This window comes from Strongylocentrotus purpuratus, unplaced genomic scaffold (genome assembly GCF_000002235.5).
Source record: "Strongylocentrotus purpuratus isolate Spur 01 unplaced genomic scaffold, Spur_5.0 spur5_scaffold_11, whole genome shotgun sequence".
Classification (NCBI taxonomy): Eukaryota; Metazoa; Echinodermata; class Echinoidea; order Camarodonta; family Strongylocentrotidae; genus Strongylocentrotus; species Strongylocentrotus purpuratus.
The window spans coordinates 1489845-1516594 of NW_022145596.1; the positions used below are offsets into that span (position 1 = coordinate 1489845).

Consider the following 26750-nt stretch of genomic DNA (forward strand, 5'->3'; position numbering starts at 1 on the left):
AGAATCGAGAGAATTCAAGAACTTAGGACCTGTATATATTAAAGGAAACCAAAACCTTCAAACTAAGTTACTTTTATTGTAAAGTTTAAAAGATTTGAATAAAATCAGTGAAAATTTGAACAAAATCGGGCAAGGAATAAGGAAGTAAGAGCTTTTTGAAATGACTAGTCACTAGAGGGAGGTATTCAATTTGATGACATCATCTGTGAACAACTCCCCATGCCTTTTGTACATAAAATTTCACAATTTTTTGTTTTCTTCTTCGTATTTATTTGTGTTCTTGATCCAACTTCATAACATGTGAAGTAGAATATCATTTTGCATTCTATATCTTGCTTGCGGGGGAGTACAATATCTCAATCACAAGAATGAAGGAAAAACATGAAATTTGATGTACAAAAGGCATGGAGAGTTGTCCACAGATGATGTCATCAAATTGAATACCGCCCTCTGGTGACTAGTCATTTCAAAAGCTCTTACTTCCTTATTCCTTGCCCGATTTTGTTCAAATTGTCACTAATATTTTTCAAATATCTTAAACTTTACAATAAAAGTAACTTAGTATGAAGGTTTTGGTTTCCTTTAAGGTTTTTTTAGCAAAGTTTGTTCTCGTTCTAGGAAGGTGATAGGAAAACGCCTGTCGGGTAGAATATTCGTGGACTTGATTTCTTTTCTTAAACAAATAAGATAGTGCCTGGGGGCAGTTCGTTTCAGCTGGGGCAGCTGAAACATGAGTCAGCCTAATTGTTAATTAAAAATATCCCGAACTCTCAGTACTCTAGTATGAAAGAAAAGAGGGCTCGAGTGAGTACGAATAGGTACATTGCAAATTGTTCGTATTGCTCTTTTTTGAACAACCAGGATTTTGTCCAGTTGAAGTTTCAATGAACTACCCCAGGCAAGAATACCATAGTTCAAGTAGAGCAACATTAAAGTGGAGTACAACATTTGCAATACATATGATGGGAACATAGGTTTCAGTTTGTATATCACACCGGCATTTCTTGATAGTAATGAACACAACTAATTTGTATGTATTTTCCAGGACATATTATCATCGATAAACAGGCCAAGAAACTTGGTCGATTTTACTTTCTTAATTTCAACATTGTTGAAATAGATATCTCCAGGTAAATCGGAGATTGAATTGCTAAATAATATGAAATTCGTTTTGTCCAAGTTCAGTGACAGTCTATTCGCAAAAATCCATTGTGCAATATTCTCAAGTTCCGAATTTACAGTTTCAACAAGAATTTGAGGATTCTGATGAGAATAAAATGTGATTGAGTCATCTGCATATAGTATAAATGACAATAGTTGGGATTAAAATTTGAAGTCATTTATATATGTTATGAATAGTAGAGGCCCTAAAACAGATCCTTGAGGAACACCGCACGTGACAGGCTTGACACTCGATGCAATCCCATTTAATGAAACAAACTGTGTACGACTACTGAGATAACTTTTGTACCACTCCAACGCCTTACCCCTGACACCATAATACTGAAGTTTTGTAAACAACATGTTATGATCAATCGTGTCAAATGCCTTGGAAAAATCCAAAAATAATCCTACAATATGACAGCGGTCGTCAAGAGCAGACGCAATTTTATTAATAAAGACAAAATTTGTCTTTATTAATAGCATTTAATGCTATTAAATGACAGCGGTATTTTCACTTTGGGTCATGCGTGGGATACAAGTTATTCAAAATAAGATAAATTTGACACAGAAATGCACAAGAGGCCAAGAATTTATGAAAAATTTACGAGATAACAATATGCCAACCTTGGGAATACATGACAAGGTTACACAGACAAGGTTTAAACATAATGTTCCCTTTTGTTTATTCAGAGGTTGACATTACGGTTGAAACTAGAGAGGGAGATTTGTATGCTCTCATTAGCACTTCCTGTAAAAACTCGAACATGTAATTAGGCCCTCGAGTACTAGTCCTGATGACTGTTTAAAGGTAAAGACCAGTTATGGTCATGCGATTGCATTGTGAAAGAAACGTTGTGGAATCGATCAGAAAAGGTTGATCATCTAGCATCTAGCATCTGCAAGGTTCTGGAATCATCAAAATGATAAGAAATTTGGCCCATTCTTCGTAAAGTTACTAGCACTATACACACAGAAAAATGTATATGGGACTACCCTATATCTCTCACAGACCATGAGAGAAACAAATTTACCAAATATATGAATTAGTAGGCGGTTTCCCGGCAAATTTTTAATCATCATGTAGAAGTCAAAACATATTCTTTCACATGATTGGTAATGAGAGCTTCCATTTCATTTTTTGAAATTGGGGGTTTCCAATACTGGTCTTTACCTTTAAAGAGAGAGTAAAAGAAAAAAGAGGGATAAAGGAAGACCAAAAAAGAGAGAAAAGGGAAGACAGAGAGAGAGAGAGAGGCAGAGAGCAGTGAATTAGCTTTGGGCGGCATGGGATATCATTGTGCCCCCCCCCCTACCCCCTCCCCCTATCACATGGCATACAAAATGGAAAAAGAAAATGAAAATTGGGAAAAGGGGAAAAAACATGACAAGAAGTGGCGTTGGATATGAGCACCTCTATGCACGCCACCCCGACTAGATCCCTTTAAATTGCATTGCATCTACCTCCCCCCTCCCCCCCCCCCCAATAATGATGCCTGTGTCTGCTCAATGCCTGTAATCACGCTACACAAATAAGAGAGAGGGAGTAGGTGATGGGAAAGGGGATGGGAAAGGGAAAGAGGGGTGCACTTACAAAGGACTATAGCCGTAAAAACCAAATCCTTGTTTTTTCGAGACTGGTACTATAAAAACATTTTAATAATTAATAATATTTGATTGAAATTAATGTTTTCACAGAAGTTAGGATGTTATAGATTTAACTGTAGAATGATTTGAGTCCAGATAGTGAGAATAATCTTAGTGTGGTTTGATTTTACCTAATTTGATCTCTTGTATCAGCAATTGTTATCAAATAAATTCATCGTTATAATTAGATTTAGTCATTTTTGACGTTTTATTCCGCAATTTTTTGTCATTCATTTTCCTTTCATTTTTGTTTTGGTCTCTGTTGCATGTATTTATAGAATCTTCATTTTCTTTGATTTGCTTGCGAATTTCCCTAGCTTCATCGCATTATTTCAATTTTTCTTCCTCCCTCTCTTTACTAATCCAACATGATAACAGAAAATGAATTACGAAACGAGAAAAAAAACGACGGTAAGTGTTAGTTTTATATTCCATATTTCATGAGCCATTGCCCCAATTGGTGAAATGTTCTCTTCCTTCTCATTCACGGCTAGGAGGATACTGATTGCCATCAACCTATTTCTTCTAATAAATTATGACCATCTTTCATCATATACTCCAGCTTGTTCATCGCCATGGCAATGGTATTAGTCTGATATGAGTTTTGTCCGATCAATCTCATTGTGGAATGTATGAATCATCATTATGTGTGATGAAATTGATAAAATTAATCTGATATCGTTAAGTAATATTCTATCTGATATTATTATAAGTAATGTCATCAAGTTATATTATTAAGTAATATTCTATTTTTGCGCATGGTATTGACATTATTAATTTACTTCCAGTGATTTCAGGAAATGGGATAAGTATAGAATATCATTTGGATATGTCTACCTGTACATGAGGGAAGGGAATTGCTTTATAAAGCGGGTGTGCGAGGGGGTAGCATTATAGGGCCCGCGGGAGGAGGATTAAGAGGGTTCGATGAACCTTCATCTTTAACTAATGGATTAATGGACTAATCATTGTCTATGACATATTTTGTGCACCTCAAATTCAAATTGGGGTAAAGAATCTCTTATGAATCTACTAATTAAAAACGGAGGGCATTCTGGCAAATGATCGGAGCAGTTAGCCCGGCCACCCCATCCTTATTTGGTAGGTATAGAATATTTGTTATTCAGTGGCAGACACTTCAAGTTTTGTTTTTATTAAAAAATGAGAAAATCACCTTGTAACCAAGTGAGTCACACATACGTAACTTTGGGATTTTTCTTTGTAATTTTTACTTTATAAAATATAGCCTATGGAGGGCTAAAAAAATATTTAAAAAAAATAAATAAAATAAAATAAATTGAAAAGGCCTCTGCCTTTCTTCACATCCGACACACATCTATACAGTAGTAGGCTGGCGTATACCTTCTCTTCCCTTCCTACTTTGATATGTATGATAAGAATCTAACTGGGTCAAAATGCAATCACCACCATGTAGTTAAGTACTCTATTTACATTCAAAACACAGTTTTCATTGATGGGCTGATAACACAAGCCCAGCTTGTCTGCTTAAATTATGCGGAAATAAATGAGGCATGGTAATAAGATGATCAATGAAGAAGGAAATTCATTTTTTCGGGATGATGAGGATAAAAATAGTCTTTATCTCATTTCGAGAATTAGGAAAGGACCGTTGGTGGTTTTTAAATATATTCCCTGCTACTGCTCTGATTACAAATTACTGCCATGCCCTAATTTCGTCATTCTATACCTCAAGTCAGGTTTGTTTTTCATTTTTGGTCTCGATGGGAAATTGGAATTATGTCGTTATCAACATTGATGAAATAGTCGTTTTCCCCACATAATATAACAAAATAATTACATCATGGCAACGCACTTTTTATGAGTGTATCCCAGGCATACGGTACTTTAAAAGATTCGCGATACGAATACTCTTCATTTACCTCCCGCCCACCTATCCCCCCCCTCTCTCTCTCTCTCTCTCTCTCCCTATATATATATATATATATATATATATATATCTCAGTCCTCAATCTCTCTTTATTTATTTCACTATACCGTATAATAATGAAAATCCATATCTGCTATTCACATTTTAGTATGTAATCATAGTATTTCTACTATCTGAGGATCTACAGTTCTATAAAACATCAATTAAATTTCATATTCTTGAAACCTGAGACTTGAAAATCTTGTCAATGTTTGGCTAGCTTAGGTGAGCATTCTGTGACTGATCGAATTTCATTGGTATGGCAACCAAGTTGAACATTATGTCTGCAAATTTGGCTTCTTTTCAGCCTTGTCAGAAAACGTGGATGTATCGTGGTATAGTGGTTCATTCACTTGACTATCTATCAAAAGTTAATGACCCTTTTTGATATTTTTTTTGCTGGTATTATAAGTGTTTTTTTTTAATGTTATTGATTAGGGAGCTTCTTTTTGCTTATCGGAAACTATTTTTGAACCATCTTACAGCAAACTTTTTTTTTTTTAAGTTTTGTCTTGTTGTCTTTTTATTTTGCTTCTCGGATTTTTTTCTTCAAAAAGATATTGGTTTGACACGTCAATTTTAAAATGGTCTTACTATACCCCTACTATTCTTCCTAAAAATAATAATAGAAAAACAATGTTCACGTAATAAAACATATATGATAACAAATATTTATGGCTGTAGGAAATTAAGCATTATTTTTATGTCAATCCCATTATTATTCTTTCAATCAATCGAGCAGAGAGGAGGCTAGTTTCAATGAATATGTCACCAATTGCATTTCAGTGCTCTAAATAATCATTAAACCAATTCAAAACACTTATATAAGTCCTCGATTTTAGAAGAGAGATTTATATATAAATGGAGAGTTTGTATAAAGTAACTAATTTCATTTTTATTAACGCTATATATAGAGAGAGAGATCAGTTATTGGGAACATCTGAAAACATTTCTCAGGAATAGGATGACTCATTTGCTCTAAAAATAAAACAATTATGTCTGCACAATATCTTACGACTACAGGAAATTTAATATGATGGTTTATTAAAAAAAAAATCAAATTGAATTTAATTGATTGAAAGGATATTTAATATGGTTAAAAACAAGGCAGCCCGAGCGCTGAATTGTATAAAGTTTAAATCACACACACACAATGTCTTACAAATTTAAAACATCATAGTCATACAATAATAAATGAGAGAAACACAGAGAGGAGGGAGAGAGAGAGAAAGTGAGAGACGAGACAGAAAGGAGTGAAAAAGAAACAAACTTATAAAGGCAGAGGCGTGACAGTTTAGAAGAATAAGAGATTATAAATGACATAATAAATGAGTGGATTGACTAACTGATACTTCTAAATTAAAGAATATAAATAGTTGTCATGAGCATGAGTATTGGAAATAGAGGTGAATTGAGGGAAGGGGAAAGAAGGAGATAGTATTAGAGGGAGGGAGACAGACGGAAAAAGAGAGAGGGGGCAGAGGGAGAAGAGGAGTAAGAAAACACGATGTTAAGAGATATAAAAACATCGTGACATAGTGAGAGCAAATTAAATGATATAAGACTGTTAAATAAGGCATAACAAAATATTTCTTTGCCACAGATGGCGCTAGGCCATTCGACCATATAGAGATCCTATATAATTATATAGGATTTCTATGCATTCAACTGATGACGAAGTTTGACATTTAAATTGGAAAGTTGGAAATCGAGGCAGATACACATATCCTAAAATGAAGCATAATAATTATGTCAAATTTTGTGTCATTGTTTACCCATTTGTGTATATACTTGCAAAATGCAAGACGCTTTATGTCTGTTCCAAACATAATAATCTGTTTGAAATAAAGAGTCGCTTGCTGTAGTATGAGAAGGAAAACATGTACACTGTATAATAATGAATATAGTGATTATAATGTAAAAGAATTGACATTATATTTTTCTCTTTTTTTAACTTTTTAGAATTTTATAATAAAACATGCAAAAAACCCCGCTAATATACCGAGATACTCTGCCTTCATGGCCTGAAAAATAAGCAGTCAATATTTGTTTTATATACCGCATCCCCCCCCCCCCCCATGTCAATTCTCACAAAGAGACATTATAACAAAATATACCTAAATTTATGATTGACAGTTACAAGTTTTTAGTACAGGACAAAATGGGAGGAAACCTCGTAAGATACGTCTCAGAGTTTCCAATTTCTGTTTGATTGATTGCACCTTTACAAATTCATAACTTTCTTCCGATTTTTTTCTTAAATTTTCCCTGACCCGTTTCTCTCATTTGTCTGCGCACACAGTACCCGGATAAACATTAAAAAAAAATACCAAAATTTATTGGCAGCGGTGGGATTCGAACCCACGCCATCGAAATGACTGGTGCCTTAAACCAGCGCCTTAGACCGCTCGGCCACGCTACCTTGCTGGCCGATAGAGGGCATAATAGGCATGAGATCAATTTATTCCAGTATATTGATTGCGCGCTTCTTTCCATTAGAAAAAATGGTAAGGGCAAAGTACACAGTGAGCACTGACTCTATTGTTCACGTAGCTAGTACCGTGATACAGTCCTTCGAGTGGTAGTTAGGTCAGTTAGTCTAAACTTATGTTATTTATTAGTCATTGAAAATTCATGGTCCCTTTCAGGAAAAAAAAATTTCACTGGTTTTACAGTCATTGTACATACACATAATACATTAATATCAAATGTACATCGTCACAAACATTCTGAAAATGATTTTTACATTGGAAACGGAACAACATATGCATTGATTGCAGTATGAACATAAACATAAACTGCATCTATGTTACCATTAGTCAAGTGAAAAATCGAACATTAAGCTTACTGTTTATTTGAAAATGTTGGTAAGTTTAGTATTATGAACGAACGTGAACGAACGAACGTGAAACATAATAGGCCTACTCCAAATAAATCATAAAATAAATATCTTCAAGCTGATGGATGAAAAAAATATTTTAATATAATGAATTACGATATAGATGTAAGAGTACTTCAAACGCAAAAAAAATATGCCCATCCTAATATGGTAAACGTTGGTTAGAGGATTACAGTAAAATACCACTTCGTGAACATAATATGATACATATAAAGGCCGAAGGAACTTTATCATTATAGAGACCAACAACAATAATACAATTCTACAGAGCAAAGTCCGATGTCAGTGCAAACACTTACAATAACAGGCTTGCGCCTAGTGTGCAAAGTTTTGTCAACATTTAAAAACGATTAAGAAAACTAAAGAAACTAAGAAAAGAAAAGAACCTTTCGTTTCTATTTTCCCCCCCCCTTTTTTTTCTCCTTTCTCTCTCTCTCTCTCTCTCTCTCTCTCTCTTTTCTCTTTCTTTTCACCTTTTCTATTCCCTTTCTCTTCTCTCAGAGGGCAGAGGCAATTTAAACAGAAAATTCAGATATTCACCTCTTTGAACTACGAGTATTTCTGAGAAGAGCCCCCCACCCCCCCCCCCCCCACACACACATACTTATATTGATTTTAAATTAATTTCAAGCGAGGCCACAATTAGAAAATGACTGCATGAACCCCAATTAACCCCCAGGGAAATCTCTCTCTAAAAAAATATCTGTCTCTCTATAATATATTTATCTATATTCTTCCAGAACCGCACCTGTGGCAATGATATTGACCACTCATTTAACCTTTCAAGAACAGATAACAACCTCATGATTGTATCGACATTGCAATATTGTTCGATCTTTATGCATTATTGGAGTTTGAGTTTTTGTTTCATTTCTTCTTTGAGTTGAAACTTCTTCACTTTTCCCGTTGTGGTCCTTGGGAATACCTCCACAAATTCAACATACCGTGGGACCATGTAATGAGACAACTGCAGAAATCAAAAACAAATAAGTTATGTAAGTGATTAAATTCAGAAGTGTAAAGGGGACTTATAAATATCGCTGTGAGTCGTGATTACGCAGATTAGATATTATAGATGCTCACTTTTAAGGTAAGCTTTCATTTAGTGGTATACATCTCTTATACCAATATTTAATCAGATAGCAGCCTACTCTCTATAGTCATATAATAGTTATTTGAAAGTATTCATTACAAAATAAAGATCTTTAACATTATTTTAATCTAGGTATACAAAACTTTTGAAAGCATTTCAGTACAAAAATTTACCTTCTAATAATTATATCTTCCCCTAACCGGTATCATGACTTGAAGGAGTCTTATTACTTCCGGCAATACTAATCCAAAGAAAACAAATAAAAATGAAATATTGGTTTCATAGCAGGTTTGATATTTGCTCACCTTTCCTCGGCAAAACTCCCTAATGTCTTCCTTCTCACATGTCTCTCCCGCCTTCAGCTTCACGCATGCGCAGAGTTCCTCTATCATTCTTTCGTCTGGTACACCGACTACCTACACAATCAATAATATCTATTGATTCACATTGAAATTCTATTTCAAAAGTCTCTATTTAAGTCATCTCTACATTCTAACCGATAGACATCAATAAAACAATTACATATATTGTTTAAATAAGCTTGAAACCCTGAAGAAAGGAAATTACGTACCAATACTTATCATGCCTGTACATTTACATGTATATATCTATTTATTTCACATATCTAAAAAAAAAAAAAAAAAAAAGTGTAGCCCAACCACCATATACATTGGTTTTCGTTGGGCACTTTAAAATACGAACAAATTGTATATGGCAATAACATTCAGGTCCGACTATTTTTTTACTAAGGTGATTTATAGCACTGATAGAGTATCAGGTGACTAAAAGTAAATGGTTACCTGAACATCCTCTATTTTAGGATGAGTATGAAGACATTGTTCAATCTGGATGGTGGAGATGTTCTCTGCTCCTCGGATGACGACATCTTTGATCCGGCCTACGATGCTTATGTATCCTTCGGAATCCATCTTAGCTAAATCTCTAAGAATTACAAAAAAAATGATGTAAGGCGTTTTAGTAAAGAAGACACTCAAGGCATGCAAGGAGAAGGGCAGAATCCTCTCTAGAACTTCAAGTGTAATAACTCGGGACAAATAAATTTTTCACATACTGTATTGTGTTTTTTTTTAAAGCTTAATAAACCTGGATTCAAACTCATAGCCCCTTGTTCTTTAGACACATTGCAAGTTGTACCCCCACCCCCCTCCCCCGGGCCTTCGAACGAGGGGGAGTGTCCTACTTTATTCTAAACTGCCATTGTCAGTGTTTGACAACCTGTTATATAAATCCTCCTGGTGTGTTCTTTCTCCTCCAAACAAGTCCATCATTATAACTTAAAGATAATACGCGCAAAGTCATCTTTTACAGCTACATGTTTAGTATTTTTCATTCCACCTTTTCTATAAACGCTTAAACAGCCGTCCATACCCTGTATGAAGCCATCTTGTCTGATCCAAGGTTTCTTTCGTATTCTCTTCATCACCCCAGTAACCAACCATCACCCAAGGTGCCCGGATGCAGAGCTCTCCTTGTTTACCTACAGGCATTACGTCACCACTAGATGGATCTACCATCTTCATCTGAATTCAACAAAAATAAAACACAGAAAATAAAGTTTTCTTACATCTTAAAAGTTTCAATTTAAAGTGAAAAGGTCGATTATTTTCTCATTATTTATCCAAACCGTAAATCAGGAAAGTATCGTCTCTTCTACGTTCTTTGTTTGTAGAAAATGGGAAAAAGCGTTTTTAAACATCTAATTCAAATGTCTAGCCCACTAACTACAGTATTGGAATAGCATTTTTCATTAGTATTTTTGCAGAGGTCTATTCTATCTAGTTGAGTTGTGTATATACGTGTTAATACATTTTGTTTACTTTAACCTGGGAATAAAGCCTTAAACACCTGAATTTATTGTAGCCTTTAATAAGCTCCTACCTCATAGAACTGCAAAAACCGTTTCCCCCAAACATTATTGTACTGTTGTCAGGGAGCGTCACAAAGAGTGATTTTTTCCCAAAGAGTTTCGTCAAACCCAAAGATTGTATGACGTAATACATACCTCACACCATGGTAGGGGTCTTCCAACAGTTGAAAAGCGAACTTCTTCCGGGTCACCATTAAGGGTCCCACAAGTAGCGCCAGTAGATTCAGTCATTCCATACACCAACTGGAATAAAGTTTGATTTTCTTTCATCACTGATTTAAAATTATAATGCAGTTTTCAAAATCTCAAATAACATTGGATATTACTGACGTACTATAAATAATAAACATAGCTTCGAGACATAAATGTTGTTAATTACCCGACTGAGAATGCATTGTATTAAAGGGAGAAATAGGTTACTTGTTTTTCTCAACTTGTGCACTAAGATTTTAAATCATACTACATTTAACTACAAAGAAATTAGATAACAAGATGGGTGACCCCTCCCCATGCAAAAATATAAATATGTCGGCAAAACTGGATGTTTTCAATTTAAAACCTTTTCGGCAAATATAGATTTTTAATTTTTTTCTTCTTCCAGGCAAGATGATAACAATACATATAAAACATCACAGGGTTGACAAATGATATAACATTAACAGTATCACTTAGCACCAGCTAATGCCTAAGAATCACCTTTGTATTATGGTTATTGTATAATACTATTTCACATGATTTGCTATGTATGTAATAATATGTGCAAATGTATAACCTTGTATTTGTTATTTGACGCAGAAATAAAATCAATCAAACAAACAAACAAACAAATTAAAACTGCTGTCGAAATCTTGAGGTCTTTCCCTTGTTTAGTGGAATTTTCAAGCTCCAACATCTCAATGGCCTCCATAAAAAAATTGACTAGAAGTAATTAAATCTTACAAGGAGTTCCTTCATGGAGGGCACTTCTTCTGCTATACGTCTGATAATCTCAATCGGTACATGACTTCCTCCAGTATACACAGTCTCCCAACTACTGAGGTCAAAGGTCTCAAAGTCTGGGTGATGTAGCATGTCAATCAGCATGGTTGGAGGACCAAAGAAAATCGAACATCTTTAAAAAGAAAGAATAAAATATAACATCAATGTCTCCGACAATACACCTGCCAAATTAAGTCTCAGATTTTTATAGCATTAAAACATAAAGAGGAGAAATATTGGATTAAAATGAAATAAGAGTCATTCAACCTATCAACGTAAGAGCACTGCGAATAATTGTGTTAAAAAGCCATCTCGTCGTGATTAGTGAAATAATTATGCCACCAGGGACAGAGCTTAGTATGTGAATAGTGGTGCATGTATTGACCTAAAAAAGAAAGATGAGATGTAGGGGACAAATTTAAACCCCAAGCTCTTCCACACTTTACTTGTTGTACAGGAGTTGACTGAAAACAAGGTTTTGACTTGGCTGTGGGCAAATAAACCCTTGCTTCATCCTCCCTCCCCCCCCCCCAAAAAAAAAAACTTGGTCTCAGTCAGAACTATAAAACTATGTTTTCCAACTGTGCTCGATTCCCCCCCCCCCCCCACACACACACACACACACAAAAATTGCTCCCCGTCATTTTCCATTATCTCCATGGGAAAGCTGGAGAATGAATTGAAACGTCATAAAAGAACAACTGCTGATTTTCTATGTGATAATTATATATCTATTATAATTATATATTCACCCTTTTCCAATTAGGACTTACTTCTCGTCTTGGATAGCGCGGAGGATAGCTCCGCTCTCGTAACCTGCTGATGGTAACACGGTGGTTATACCCTGCATCATTCCAACCATCGATGTCGACATACCCATCACATGAAACAGAGGAGCAGGCAAACAACTCACCTGTTTATAACATACATAAACACTATAGGTCAGTAGTACATAGTGTTTTTGATTACTATTGTTACATCATATCTAAAGAAAATAACTGACATGCATACCAAATTAAATTTAGCTCATACACTATGGCCCAAATTCACAAAGGAGGTTTGTCGACAAACCTATGTTTTCGTGCGTCATAATATTATTATGACGCGTTCCGACGCGTTTTTACAAATCAGGGGGATGTTTCACAAAGATCCTAAGTTGAACTTATCTCGAAGTTGGACTTAACAATTATGGAAAGCCATTAACATCCTTGAAAATATTTTGTAAAAGTTATTTTAAAAGGCATAAAATGTTGATTCAAATCATTCATATTTTCTATTGGGAGATTTCATGTTTTTGATGTGGAATTTATGAAAAGTCTAAAATACCTGAATTTTTGCTTTTGAATATATTTTATTATAAGGCTACAAATGGCTCTCCATAATATTTAAGTCCAACTTAGAGTTAAGTTCGACTTAGAATGTTTGTGAACCCCCCCCCCCCCCCCCCCAGGTTTGTAAAAAACGCGTCGAAACGCGTCATAATTATGACGCACGAAAACCTAGGTTTGTCGACAAACCTCCTTTGTAAATTCGGGCCTTTGAGCTGGTATAGATTTATGAGCGCGTTTAACAAAAAAAGTCTCACCTAAAAAAATTTTTTTATAAGAGCTCTAGCAGAGAGCTTGGCAAAACAAGAACTGTAGATAACATAATATTTCACGTCTTAGATTTGATTACTATCATTTCATTTCATTTTTAAGTTGACATTAGACAAACATCTTTGAAGCAATCTCTCCAAGAGCTGGGCTTGTATTTTGTAATTTCCAATGGCATGTACATGTTCTACCTACTATCCTTCAATAACTAAAACTAATAACCTTCAAAGCGACCCCGCCCTCTATTCTGTACTTACATCACCGGGTTTGACTGGGAAGACGAAGGATTGAGTGTTAAGGTTGCTGATGATGTTGTAGTGCGTCAAACAAGTGGCTTTGGGAATCCCCGTCGTACCCTTCGAAATTAAAATTGAAATGGTATTTATTTTTACAAATCCACATGGCAACCCAAGAGCTGAATCCCTCCCTCTTACCCTCTGTCATTCTGTCCCCATTCCCTCAATTCCCCGCTATTTTCCCTACTCTATTATTATTGGTGTTTGAATGACAGAAGGCCAAGGGGGAATTGGGGGAAGGAGTAAAGGAGGAGGGAGAGAAAGAGAATATGGAGATCACATAACGGTGAAAGGGAGGATAAAGAGAGCAAGTTAGAGAGGGAGAATGTGGGGAAAGACAGAAATGGGGGGGGGAATACAGAGAATGAGAAACAGAGGGGGTCAAAATACGGAAAGGTAACCAAATCAGAAATGCCAAGAAAGCAATACTGGAGAAAGTGAGACCAACAGGGATGATATAGCTCGTGGTTTACGAACAGTAGGGGGACATGTTACGTTTCCGTTTGACATATTAAGATACTGCTCTACCACTTTATCACTGTTTATGATTGCCCATTCAAAATTCGCCGTCATCCCAGGAGCCACAAAAGTTGAAAACATATACAAAATATATAAGGAAAATGTCACTCTACAATTTCTTGAAAACTAAAATTTAAATGCAAACTTTAATAATTGTTGTATTGTATTGTAGAAGGTAGGGTTAAGCAATGCCCCCTCCCTATGCTAATTCACTGAGGAACGTATAAAGACAAAATCAAATTATTATATTCTATAATTGATTGTACTTCTACTAAAATTGAAGTTCTATACAAATTTGCAGAATTCAAGCGGATTACCGATGTGAACTGAATATTGATGATGTCATCGAATTGAAGACTTTTTCTGCATCGATCAATGACGTCATAATGCTCGGTTCGTCCCATGTCCATGACGTCGTCGATATCATAGGCACCTGGTAAACTCATAAGCTCGCTGTCGAAGATGATTACTGACTCGAGTTCGGGCAGGCTGCAGTTTGAAGTCAAATTTGAAGTCAGTTTGATCAGTCATTGTGTCAAGATATCATTAAAACGAACGATTTTGATTATTTTAGATTTGATTTGATGTCATTTGATTTAGTGTGATTCATATATTTTACATGAATGTTTTTTCCAACATTCCTGGAATACTATGAAAAACATAAACAGGGAACACAAAACAAATTAAACAAATAACAAACAAGCAATAGGGTGAATCCTAAAGGGAACCCCCCCCCCTCCATAATAGAACTATGCTCTTTGCTTATCAATTTTAAGGAAACATCGCTGTTGATATGGTACAGCTCACGTCGTCCTATTCTAGCTTAACCAAAACAAGATAAAATTGCCAAAACTGACTTATACTAGATTTCGTACATGATTACCCAATAACGATGTGTTGATATAGAAAAAATATAGAATTTTTCAACCAATTGTATTTTTTATACTTTGTCAGAAATGTTATGAATCACAAAAGTTAAAAATTGACGCAAACAAAAACATAATCTGAGCTTCTGCAAATTAATATGCTTACCGTTTGCTTTTCAGTTTACCAGCACCAGACATCGCCTTCATCTCTGGACACAGGTCGGTTAGCATCTTGTAATAGTGCTGCGTCTTGAAATTCTCTGGTGCTATTAGGACCTTCACTCCAACCTATCGAAAAGGATTTTTGAAATGGGCATCTTCTGAAGCATAATGAATTGAACCAATCACAACAAAAATAAATTGAATCATAATCCAGTAGACATTCATTCAATGTTATCAACCTTTCCATTCTACACTTTCCTTAAATTCCACTATTCCAATGACATTACACAACACTACCCTTCGTTTCGATACTTTTTAGCAAAATTGTAACGCGCCCCTTTATAAACAGTAAGCCACATGGAGGAAAATGCCCAAACAGTGACAATGATGTTAGGAATGGCACGATTTCCAATTAGGGAGTAGAGATGGTGTATGACTCGGATCGATGTGATAACCGAGAAAATGTATGTATTAATAAGCGTAAAAACTAATAGGGAATAAAAACAAAGTCAAAATATCAAATTGAGAAACTGTAGAAAATTAACCTTTTTGAGGGTGTACTCGATCTCAGTGATCTGATAAGCAGGGTTTAGATTGACAAGGATAGCACCGATCCTAGCTGTAGCATACTGGGTTAAGATCCATCCTAGGGTGTTTGGACTCCAGATACCAACTCGATCACCCCTCTGCACTCCTAGGGATAGGAGACCTGCTGCTAAACTATCAACCTGAAATCAAAGGAAAATCGTCAGTGATTTTACAACTTATGATGTAGCAGATTTCTTTTTTAAATGGTAATAAACGTGGGTAAATAAATCAAGATGCATGAAAAGAACAGGGACGTTTTTATCCATCCTCTCAACGTAACCCCCTCCCACCCTTGCTTCTTTTCAAAAATTCAAGCACATTGAATGATGGTTTGATGAAGACATATTTTAATCGACCGATAAGAGTCAATGTATGTTTGTAGAACATTGTAGATAAGTAACCAGTGCCCAGTGGACAGGGACTTTTTGAGGGACTTGGTGATTGAGAATTACTAACGCACGGACTTTTTTCTTCATTTTTCAACCCCCGAACCACTGATTGGGACAAATGCCCTACCACTATACCACCACACCCCTCGCGTTACACATTGAATATACAGTATTAAACTATATAATTACTTATCAAGATAGGCGACAATCAGGACAATTACTGATTATGACACTATGAAAAAAGTATTAAATAGGTGTACAGGGAATTGACTGCAGCATGGCATCAGGATGATTACCAAGTGTTAGACGTACCTAATTAAAGATGGTTCCACTTACAATAATCTAAATCGTCAGATCATAATACATTATTATTGAAAGAATAGGGTTTCATAATATAAGTCACCTTTTCTTTGATTTGTTGAAACGTTCTCCTCTGCCCAGTTTCGGAGAAGACCACAAAGTCATTATCCGGGAACTTTTCTGCACTCTCATCAACAAACTGACCAATCGTCTTCACTTGAGGGGTGGGTGCGTTAGGAGTGACGTCATGACCGTGGATGTAACTCAGAGTGTATTTGGTTCTGCTAGAGTGGTTGTTGTGGTAACAAGATGCAGTCCTGTAGCGAGAAGAATCGAGGAACATATACTTTTGAAGCTCCTATATGGTTTGAAATAATTAGGTTTACTTTTTATGCTCATTTTTTATAATAAAATCTTGCACATTTGAGTATAGCCCTTTCATACCCCTCCCTCCCTCTCTCTCTCTCTCTCTCTCTCTCTCTCTCTCTCTCTCTCTTTCTCTCTTCCCCTCTCTCTCTCCCTCTTTTTGATATACGGTGCTTTGTCAGAAATTGAATGAATCACAAAAGTTATAAATTGACGCAAAGAAGACACAATCTGAGCTTCTGTAGATTAATATGCCTACCGTTTGCTTTTCAGTTTGCCAGCACCAGACAGTACCAGATATCTCCCCCTTTCTCTCGCTCTCTCTCTCTCTCCCTTTCTCTCTCGTATAAGCTTGATCCTTTCATTTCTCACCATGGTTTAACGTTCTTTGCAATTTGATCACTAATTAAACACTATTCATGTCGACGATACTGTGTTACGAATACTTATTCACTTATCTGTCACTAATAACGTGTGCTAGAACTAATGAAAGCCATTATAATTTCCAAATTTCTTTGTAAGGCACTGGGACGTTATATCAATCTGATATGCGCCATCATACGGGAACGGTTGATCATCATTATTTGTTGCTTTCGGTGGACACTTTAACAAAAAGAAATAAATCAAAACCATTCTACTACCATGATCTAGATTACATATAGACCTATATGATTTGTATAATTTGTGCACAGTCTTCTAGTGTAAACAGGGCTCAAATTAATTTTTTGTCCACGGGGGCTCTCCCCCCCCCCCAAAAAAAAAGAGCCCCCGTGAGCCTTTCTCATAGGGGCTCTTTTAGTACTGACGGGGGCTCTTGTTTATACAAATATCCATACAAGCTACATAGCTGTTACTGACTTTCATCCCCTGATGACATTCTCTCGATTTTTTCCCGTTCTGCACATTATTTCCTCCTCATTATTCGGAGCAACCTTTACATTCTTACTTTACTGAGCCGCGTAGCGGCGAGGCGATTTTGTGTGTGTGCTATTTTGGACAGGCGCGGATCCACGGGCCGATTCTACCGGCCCGCCCCCCCCCCCCCCCCTAGCCTCACAAACCGGTAAAAAATAGGATAGTAACGTACATTGTACCTTAATAAATAAAATAGAAAACGCCCCCCCCCCCTGACCTGCCAGTGACACAAATGCGGCATCAAAATATTTGTGCTTCTCTGACCGTAATTAAATGCCTAAAACCTCTGAACCCCCCCCCCCCCCCCACCAATTTACGCTCGCTACCCTCTACCTGATCGTAAATACTTTAGACCCCCATTTTGATAAACGTTCCGCGGGGCCTGTGTATATAATATATACGCATACAACACTGATCTTTATGATGTCTTTAACGTGTCCTATCTTCTTCTCACCTTTCAAACGAGAAAGAAAACAAGGTCATTAAAAGGGATTAAGCGACAAATAATGATTGTGATTCAAATTGATGCGAATATTTGTTTGAATAAGCACTGCTATTCACCCGAATCTTCTTTGTAAAAACAACTTTTACAAATCTCTGCTCATTAAAGAATACATTTCTCCTAATCTGAAAGTAATCTTACAACACAGTGGCAGATTTGCATGGCTGTGATTTGTAAAAGTCGTTTTTTCAAAGAAGATTCTGGTGAAAAGCATTGCTTATTCAAAAAAATCCTTGCAACAATTTGAATCACAATGATTATTTGTCGTATGATCCTTTTATTAAATAACCTTGTTTTCTTTTTTGTTTACAGGGGGAGAAGAAGCTATGTCACGTTAAGAAATCATAGAGATCAGTTGTATTATGCGTATTTTTATGATACCAGAACAAAATATTGATTATCAGAATGTCATTTTGGAATACCTCTATACAAATACTTTAGCTCGTATCAGTATCAGTATGAGCCAATATAAAGATATTATTCTTTATTCAGTTCAGTATAATGATTTTCCTCAAAAATAGTTTTGCTATTTTTTTAGGGTTGAGACGCTAAGAAATGGTTTCAAATGTACATTACACAAACCCTGAACCATTGCAAAATGATGGTGGTTCCCCCCCCCCCTCTCTCTCTCTCTCTCTCTCTCTCTTAATTTTAATCATGCATTATCAACTACATATAAAGCAGCAACCAAAAACTTAGGGTTATCTGAGATAGGTGAAAGTAAGAGTTAAAAAGAAAGTCATGCTAAAACGGCGCTTCACCCCCCCCCCCCCTTGAAAAAAAAAAAATAGATTAGTAGTCCTCCTCTCCAGCATCCCCCCGCTTTAATATTCACCGGCCGGCTGAGTCGGCCCAAAAATGTTCCCAAAAAACTGGACCCCCCCCCCCCAAAAAAAAAAAAGAAAGAAAAATATATATGTGCATTTATCCAGCCCCCTCACACATGTGACGTCCTTTTAAGCACTGGCAGTGCCTTAAAAGGAGGTCGCACGTTGCAGTCCACGTTCTCATCGTGCAAATCTAAAAGTCCCTAATATTGATTTACTGGTCGTGGTTCATTATTTGCTGGTCATTTAAAATTACCAGATTTTAGCGGGTTTACGCTTTCACAACGAAAAACTTCTCCATGACCATGTTTCTGCCCTTGCGCGATCGCCTCCAGCTCCAGCAGACATGGCGCGGCAGCGTGCACACGTACCGTTACTAACGGCGCAGTAGGCCTATAACCACTGCTGACGGCGGCACTGCACTGCAAGCTGAATCGGTGATAATTATTAGGCCTACTCATAGAACGGGAAATCTTGCACGCTAATCTAAGTTCCGTTTCATTGGTTTAAGGTTTGAAAATTGAAACTAAATATTGTGTTAAAGTTATAACAGAAAAGATAATCTTTATTCTATAATTCCACGGGGGCGATTTTTAATTTTGCAATCGCCCCCGAGCAACCTGACGCCGGGGGGCGATTATGTAGCTCACGGGGGCGAATCGCCCACCGCCCCCGTGTATTTTGAGCGCTGACTGTATAAACAATGCTAATACTTACTTCTCGAAAGGTCTGTTGCATGGAACGGACCTGGCAGAGAACCGAGATGATGTGCTTCTAAAACCAGATCTCAGATACATTCGCAGAACACACGAAATATTCATCTTGACTTCAATAATGGTTCCCGTCTGCTCAACAAACTGATTTAATTTATAATGGTACAGTTATAGCTGTACCAAATGATGTTTTGGTGGACATTCAAAGTGAACACTAAGTTCTACTTCAGATTTTTAGTTGAAAATGCACAATATGTAGTTGCAAAAGGCATGTCAATATTGAAAATAGGATTTGTGTAAACAACTCTAATCGATTTCTGGACCTCCAGAATAGAACTTTGCACTGTGGTTTTTCGTTCATTGAAACTTTAATTTGTATTCATTGTCCTTGACTGGATCAAAATGGGACATTAATCTCGTGCTCTGGACAAAGTTTAAATAATCAACCTTCGTGGACTGCATGGTTTGAAGGAAGAGAGTAAGAGAGAGAGAGAGAAACAGAGAGAAAGAGAGAGAGAGAGAGAGAGAGAGAGGGGGAGAGAGGGAGGAGAAGAAAAAAATTGTGTTGGAGAGAGAGTATAGAGTATTATAAGACAGAGTGAAATAGAAAGAGTTAGAGAGAGGATAAAAGAAGTAGAAAGCTTGGCAAACATCTCTCTCCTTGTCACTTTTGTAATTCTTCGCATGAAAAGATTATTTCTTGTAACATTTTCCTTAATCATCACCCCTTTCCCTGTTCTTTGTCTGTCTGCCCCCCCCCCTCTCTTTCTCTCTCTCCCTCCTACTTTTTTTATATTCCCTTCTTTCACTGTGTCTCCCTTTCTCTCCATTTCCCTCTTTAACAACTCTCCTCATAAAAATAACTCCTGTCATGGATGTTTCACCCAAGACCTGCATATCAAAGAACCACAACAATGATTTGACAAAATCAATCCTTTACAATATTCATCAGCACTTTATTACTTTTTTTGCTTCACAAAACACAGATTTGACATTCATTCAATGACAATATTTACGATAATACACATTATTTGAAAGCATTTAAAGTCATGTGCAGATCATTCAGAAGAAAAAAAGATTGAACACGTTTGACGGTACTTCCCTCCGTATATTAAATGACAATGAATTAAAGATAAACCTCTGAACAAACTGATCTGCAAAATTGTTGCCTTAGCTACAAAGACGCTGATGGTTTTTGGCAAGCTATTTAACATCTAATACATGAAAATATTTCTGACATCTGTAAGTTCACGGAGCTATTTACATGTACATATGCTACAACACTGCCCAGTCCAATAGTAGCATCTCAAAATAAATATCACAGACATACTATCCTTAGTGTGTAATGGATCTCTGTTTTACAATATTACGGATTTAATATGGAAACCAAACATTTTCTGAAGTAATATTGTGCTCTTATTTCAGGGACCAGAATTCTACTCTGATATGACTAAGTCTGGACCTAAATAAATACATCTATAACAAAAATTGATTTTTGTTACAAAATAGTGATCCCATGTTCACCTCAAATCCAATTTCCTGTCACTGCTCAGCTCAAAAAGTATAATCTATATTAAAGTAACATATAAAATAAGTAATGCAACATATACAGTTATGTAAACAAGAGGTATATCTCAAGTTCAGTTTAGTATGCTGATAACAGTGCATTTTAAACATAAATTAATAATCAAATTCAAATCATAACATTTATTTCTATATTGCTTAAAAATAAGTAATGTATCCATGCTATACATTACAGGGAATATGATTTTATATAATAACTTCAACACGATCGCAACTCTTCCGAAAAAATAAACCTAAGGCAATTTCAATAGCCTTGTGCATTACCTATTAAAATGTATGAACAGTACAATGAGGTATAACATAATGTGAATATGATTTCTAAGGGATGTATAACAGGGTATTGAAAGTGCCCTTGATTTTATTTCCCGAAAAAAGTTGCGATTGTGTTCTTTGTAAACTTGAAATTAATTTAGAAGCAATACAAAAAAAATGTTCAGGTTCCAACTGTAAATAAAAACAAAGTGTAATGCCTCAAAGATATCAGGAATGTTTTAGTCATGTAATCATTATGACATACATGATGGGTATCAGATAATAAATGCAAACCAAACAAATGTATTGCACTAACACCTCATTAACTTAAATTTCAAATATAAGCCAGCTAATGCAGCTAAATAACTTTTAAGCCTTTTAGTGTCAAAAATGGTTTATACCACCACAAATCTGATATATGTCAAGATGTTAGATTTTCATTTAAAACTGATAATTTTCTTCTTTTGGATTAACAACTTAACTCACTTCAGTTTCCTCTGACACATTAAATACATATAACATCCTTTTTCAGTTTTAGTGACATCTTCTGTTGGCATTTAGAGAGACTCGATCCTTACATTACATCAAAATTGATAGGCCCATTCCCACATTGATACAGATTTAATTTTCTTTATGATATTCCATTTCATATTGTATCTTGAACCTCTGAAGATTTCATCAACCTCTGTCTTCATCTCCTATTATGTACACATCTTTAAGCTTAGAGCATGTTTAATAGTATAAATGTACAAACAAAATATGCAAAATATAAAATTAGAAACAAGCTAAATAACTGCTAGTATAATAGATATATATATATCATACATATGACTGAATTCATATAAATAACATAAATTTAAATTACTAAAAGAATCTTCGTTTTATGAAATCGCTTTAAAAACATTCTGACATATATGATTAATATCTATCATATCTTTTACATCATATTTTATCAATAATATGAACATATAGATGTTCTTGATATACCAGGACTAAGATAGAGGTCTTTACAAACAAATGTGGGGGAGCTTGTCTAAAAAACTCTCTTGACATTGCTGTTTTTCTTACTTTTTGTATTGGTTTATCCAAAAATTGCATAAAAGGCTTACCAAACTTTGTCTTAGGTAATGTGCATTTATAAATGATAAAGAAAATTATAAATGATCAGCCCTATTAAAAAATAACATGTTGCATATAAAAGACATTAATATACTTCCCACTTTGTAATCATATCATCATGTCTTCTTTCACATGTACTACTCACTTTGCATCCAACATTGGCTGTTTCACAAGGGAGTCCTGGGCCCCATTTCACAAAACTTGTCATCAGCGACAAAATGACAGTTCTGATAAAAGCTACTGAACTCCTTGCTTCTGATAGGATATCAGCAGATTTGTCACTGATTTTTGTCATTTGTCATTGAAAAAGGCTTTGTGAAACACCTATCTGTAATGTTCCTAGTCATATCATGGGAAGTGAACAACAAAGTTATGTATATGTCACTTGCAAAGAAAAGAAGCATAGCTTGTCACAGCAAAAACAAAATTGCAACTTGTATTAGCGCAGAGTAATATTAGAAAAAAACAGAAGTTGACGGGTAGTAGCAACTAGAGTTGGTCATGAAAGTTACATCATCACATCTCCTACACAAAGTTCTGATTTAAATGAATATCGAAATGTATTGCTAACTCTTTGATCATAGTGGGTTTTCTGAAAAGTTATCTAAGGTGCACTAGACTAAACACCCACAATACTGGCAGCCTATGAGATCCACATGTTGGCCTTCTGACCCTTCTGAACACTGTCTAAAGGGGTCACGAGACTTGTTGGTCTTGTGGGCTGTCGGTCTCATATGGGCTGTCATATGCCCCAGAGCATAACATATGCATAGATGAGAACATTTAACATAATGATATAAACATTGGAATTCAAATTTAAATGTACAAAGTACAGGGGTTGTTTCGCCAAGCCCTAAAATCGATCTTAAATTCGATAGTTGATGAAACACCCCCTAGGTATTCAACGGAGATTGAGGAAGAAAAACTGCAGTCGGATCTTGTGGATGTCCTATGCTTCTGTTCAGTCACAGTAACTTAATATTGAACATCTTGCCGTTCGATGTTCGGTGTAAATCTTTGATTTTTGGTGAATTAGCAGGCAAGAATACATAGTTATGATTAATCTTTGAAATTATTCTCTTTAAAAAAATTAGCTAATAGTGGTGGTTTTGGAAGTAGGAGAAAATAAATAGTTCATACAATCACTTGACACTATGTGATCATCAAATACAGTCTTATGCTTAAAAAAGTTACAAAAAGGTTGAAGGTTTAAGCCTCTCAAAACCACACACAAAAAGAAAATCCCACAATAAAATCTTGTTGAAATTAAACCCATTCTATAACTTGCAACCCTAATAAACAGTATTATCTACTGTGACATATTTTCATTATCATATGGCTTGGAGTTTTAGCATAGCAGATATAAAGTACCCTTTAAAAAAATTGACACAGCCAGAGTCTTTTAGTGAATTTCTATACAGTAGTCATTTACAGGTGACTAAATACCCCCCCACCCCCAACAAAAAAGGCGACAAAAAAGGCAAGCAAAACAGAAGATGGAGAGATACACATATTACAAGTATTTGATCAATATTGGCAAAATTTTGTTTGTAAGTACTATGAAACTGTAAATTAAAGCGTTTTAAAATCTGTAAACCAAAATTAAATCTACTATCCCTCTATAAACACCACAAAGTAAACATTGCACACTATACTGGTCCATACTGAGGCATGTAAAATAATGCTTTATAAATAAATAAAAATATTCAACCATGGATTTGTCTAACTATCGTGAATGATCAGCTGAATAGTTTCATAAGGAAATACATTCCCTATTATATCTGGTAAGCAAATAAAATCTAAAGAGGTGTAAGCTATCGAAAGGACTGATAAAAGATAAGCCTTAATAATAACTCACTTTATCTTAAAGCATAAATTATATCCATTCATAATGTCATTTTAAAAAAAACATACACAAATTTTAGAATTCTAGCTCTTAACCATCAGGGTACGTCATTTTAAGCTCTGAAGCACAGTAATATCTATACAAGCTATCACTATATTCATCATACAGGATATTTTCTTTACAAAATAAGCCATTTGGGGGGCAAATTCAGGATGAAAATGTGAATTGTCTCTTTGCAAGAGCTTAGCTAACACACCTATATATACACATATATCTTCATAAGAATGCTACATCAATCAGGCAAGCAAAGACACTTATGAATATTCATGAACCTCAGCCACTGTCAATAGTTTACTTGTACCTATATATGCCAACAAATTATACCTCACTTACTTCTACAGTTTGTATTTTGGGGATCTATTTGAATATGACATCAATGTTCCATAAAACATACCCCATTCAGCTTCACCATATTTTTATAGACCCGAAACTATTCATCATTGAAATAATACTGCTTGAATTCTGCTCTTATTTCATCAAAATAGCATACAAATTGGTATGTTGTCAATAGAATCTAAATTATTTTATTTTCCTTTGAGTATCAATTTTATTATCCTAATAATCAAAATGATGACTCTCTGAGATATTTATAATAATGTACACTGTAATATTAATATATCAAGTAGACTGATCACATCAGTAAATAGAGTTAAGCCGAGAGCCCAAGCATTACTTACAAAATAAAATGTTCATAGTTACATTAGTTGAACTTTCAACACTATGAGGTCTCTCAAATTACTGTTGAACTTGTCTCCTTACTGTTTTATCTATTGATGTCAACACTGCCTCTCAAACACATGTACATGGACATAGAATGTGTAGCTAGAATGACTTTTATACTGGCTGCAAGGGAACACGAAGAACGACCCTGTTAGCTCCATAGGCATACATACCCATGTATGAAGACAGTATAGCATTTGGGGATGGTTGTACCAGAGATTCAACCCTGTTACCGGTCGTGTAGGTTGAACGGTTTGAAGATGGAGCTTCAATGTCTAGATCTGGAACTTACATCCTAATCCTAGATAAAGGTAACAAATAGTTTTCTCTTGGTACAGGTCCTGGTCTTGGTCTTCGGACCTCTGGGTCTCAAGACCTCATCTGCTGAGAGCCAGAAGGGCATTGATCAATAATGCCATAGAATGAATCAGGAGTGAATGCCCTTATGAGTCTCAACAAACGATGTATAAAGGCAAGGAATTGATGGGTTCTGGTTCACAAAGAATACAAATGAGTGCACAAGGGGGTGGGAGTATAATATACATACATATCACTGAGCTTCTAGGCTAGGCTGGATAAGATATGGGGGTTAACATAAAACATAACATATATTCCTTGACCGCTAGTTGAATGATTGTCAGCCTACTTTGATGGTTCTTCATGGATGACCACAGCACCTGTTGGTCTCTTGGTTGTGTCGTATGCTCGGATCACCTCCGCCTAAACAAGAAAACCATAATGAAACATATATTATATCATACCTGGGGTTAGTTTCACAATGATCCTAAGTTGAACTTATCTGTAAGTTGGACTGAACAATTATGAAAAGCTGTGAGCATTTTTGAAAATATTTTGTAAAATTTATTTTAAAAGGCATAAAATGTTAATTCAAATCATTCAAATTTTTCTATTATCAAGGAGATATCATTTTCTTGATGTAGAATTTATGATAAGTCTAAAATACTTGAGTTTTTGCTTTTGAATATATTTTATTGTAAGGCTACAAATGGCTCTCCATAAGTTTTTTATCCAACTTAGAGTTAAGTTCGACTTGGAATCTTTGTGAAACACCCCCCAGCATACAAAACAATACTTGTTCAGAAGTATAAGCATACATATATAGATGTGGAAGATAATATGACATTACAATCTAATCTATAGTTTTATGCACATCAGAGACATTGAAGAAAAAAGTCAATATCAGGAAGGCAGATAAATTGTTTAAGACAAGCTTTGAAAGATTTGGGTTTTGAGGTTCATTCCACAATCAAAAGCAGCAGTATTCATCATTACTTCTCTTAATTATCTAAAATGTTTCACTAATATTTAACATGATGGTGGAAAAGAACTCATTTCATTTTCACCCTACTTTTTCGTTCATTCCTGAGATCAAGATTAATCTAAAGTTCCTAAGTTACCCTACTGATAATGCCCCTATTCTCAACTTTTACATATGACATATTATCATTACTCCAATCATAATCAGTTTATTACAGTTAACCTATTAACACTTGGCA

General features: G+C 35.4%; 2 protein-coding genes and 1 non-coding gene across 8 annotated transcripts in view; all 3 read right to left on the reverse strand.

Annotated features, from left to right (window-relative positions):
- Positions 1-7096: 7096 nt before the first annotated feature.
- TRNAL-AAG lies at positions 7097-7178 on the reverse strand. Its single transcript has one exon. It is a non-coding gene; the product is annotated as a tRNA-Leu (tRNA).
- A 1195-nt stretch (positions 7179-8373) lies between these two features.
- Positions 8374-19943, reverse strand: LOC578862 (medium-chain acyl-CoA ligase ACSF2, mitochondrial). Its single transcript, XM_011683185.2, has 13 exons — positions 19657-19943; positions 16433-16646; positions 15598-15780; positions 15057-15178; positions 14342-14513; positions 13467-13565; positions 12388-12527; positions 11576-11747; positions 10772-10879; positions 10138-10289; positions 9549-9690; positions 9054-9164; positions 8374-8622 (listed from the first exon to the last, which is right to left on the reverse strand). The coding sequence occupies exons 1-13, from the start codon at positions 19758-19760 to the stop codon at positions 8500-8502; spliced, it is 1842 nt and encodes a 613-aa protein (XP_011681487.2). The 5' UTR covers positions 19761-19943; the 3' UTR covers positions 8374-8499.
- Positions 19944-25666: 5723 nt separating this feature from the next.
- The window catches only part of LOC764069 (probable phospholipid-transporting ATPase IA), a 46358-nt gene continuing 45274 nt past the window's right edge, over positions 25667-26750 (reverse strand). For all 6 annotated transcript variants that reach the window (XM_030980303.1, XM_030980300.1, XM_030980301.1 and 3 more), the window contains one exon: positions 25667-25953. In XM_030980303.1, coding sequence (XP_030836163.1) covers positions 25876-25953 — 78 coding nt within the window. In that variant the 3' untranslated portion in view covers positions 25667-25875. The remainder of the gene's footprint in view (positions 25954-26750) is intronic.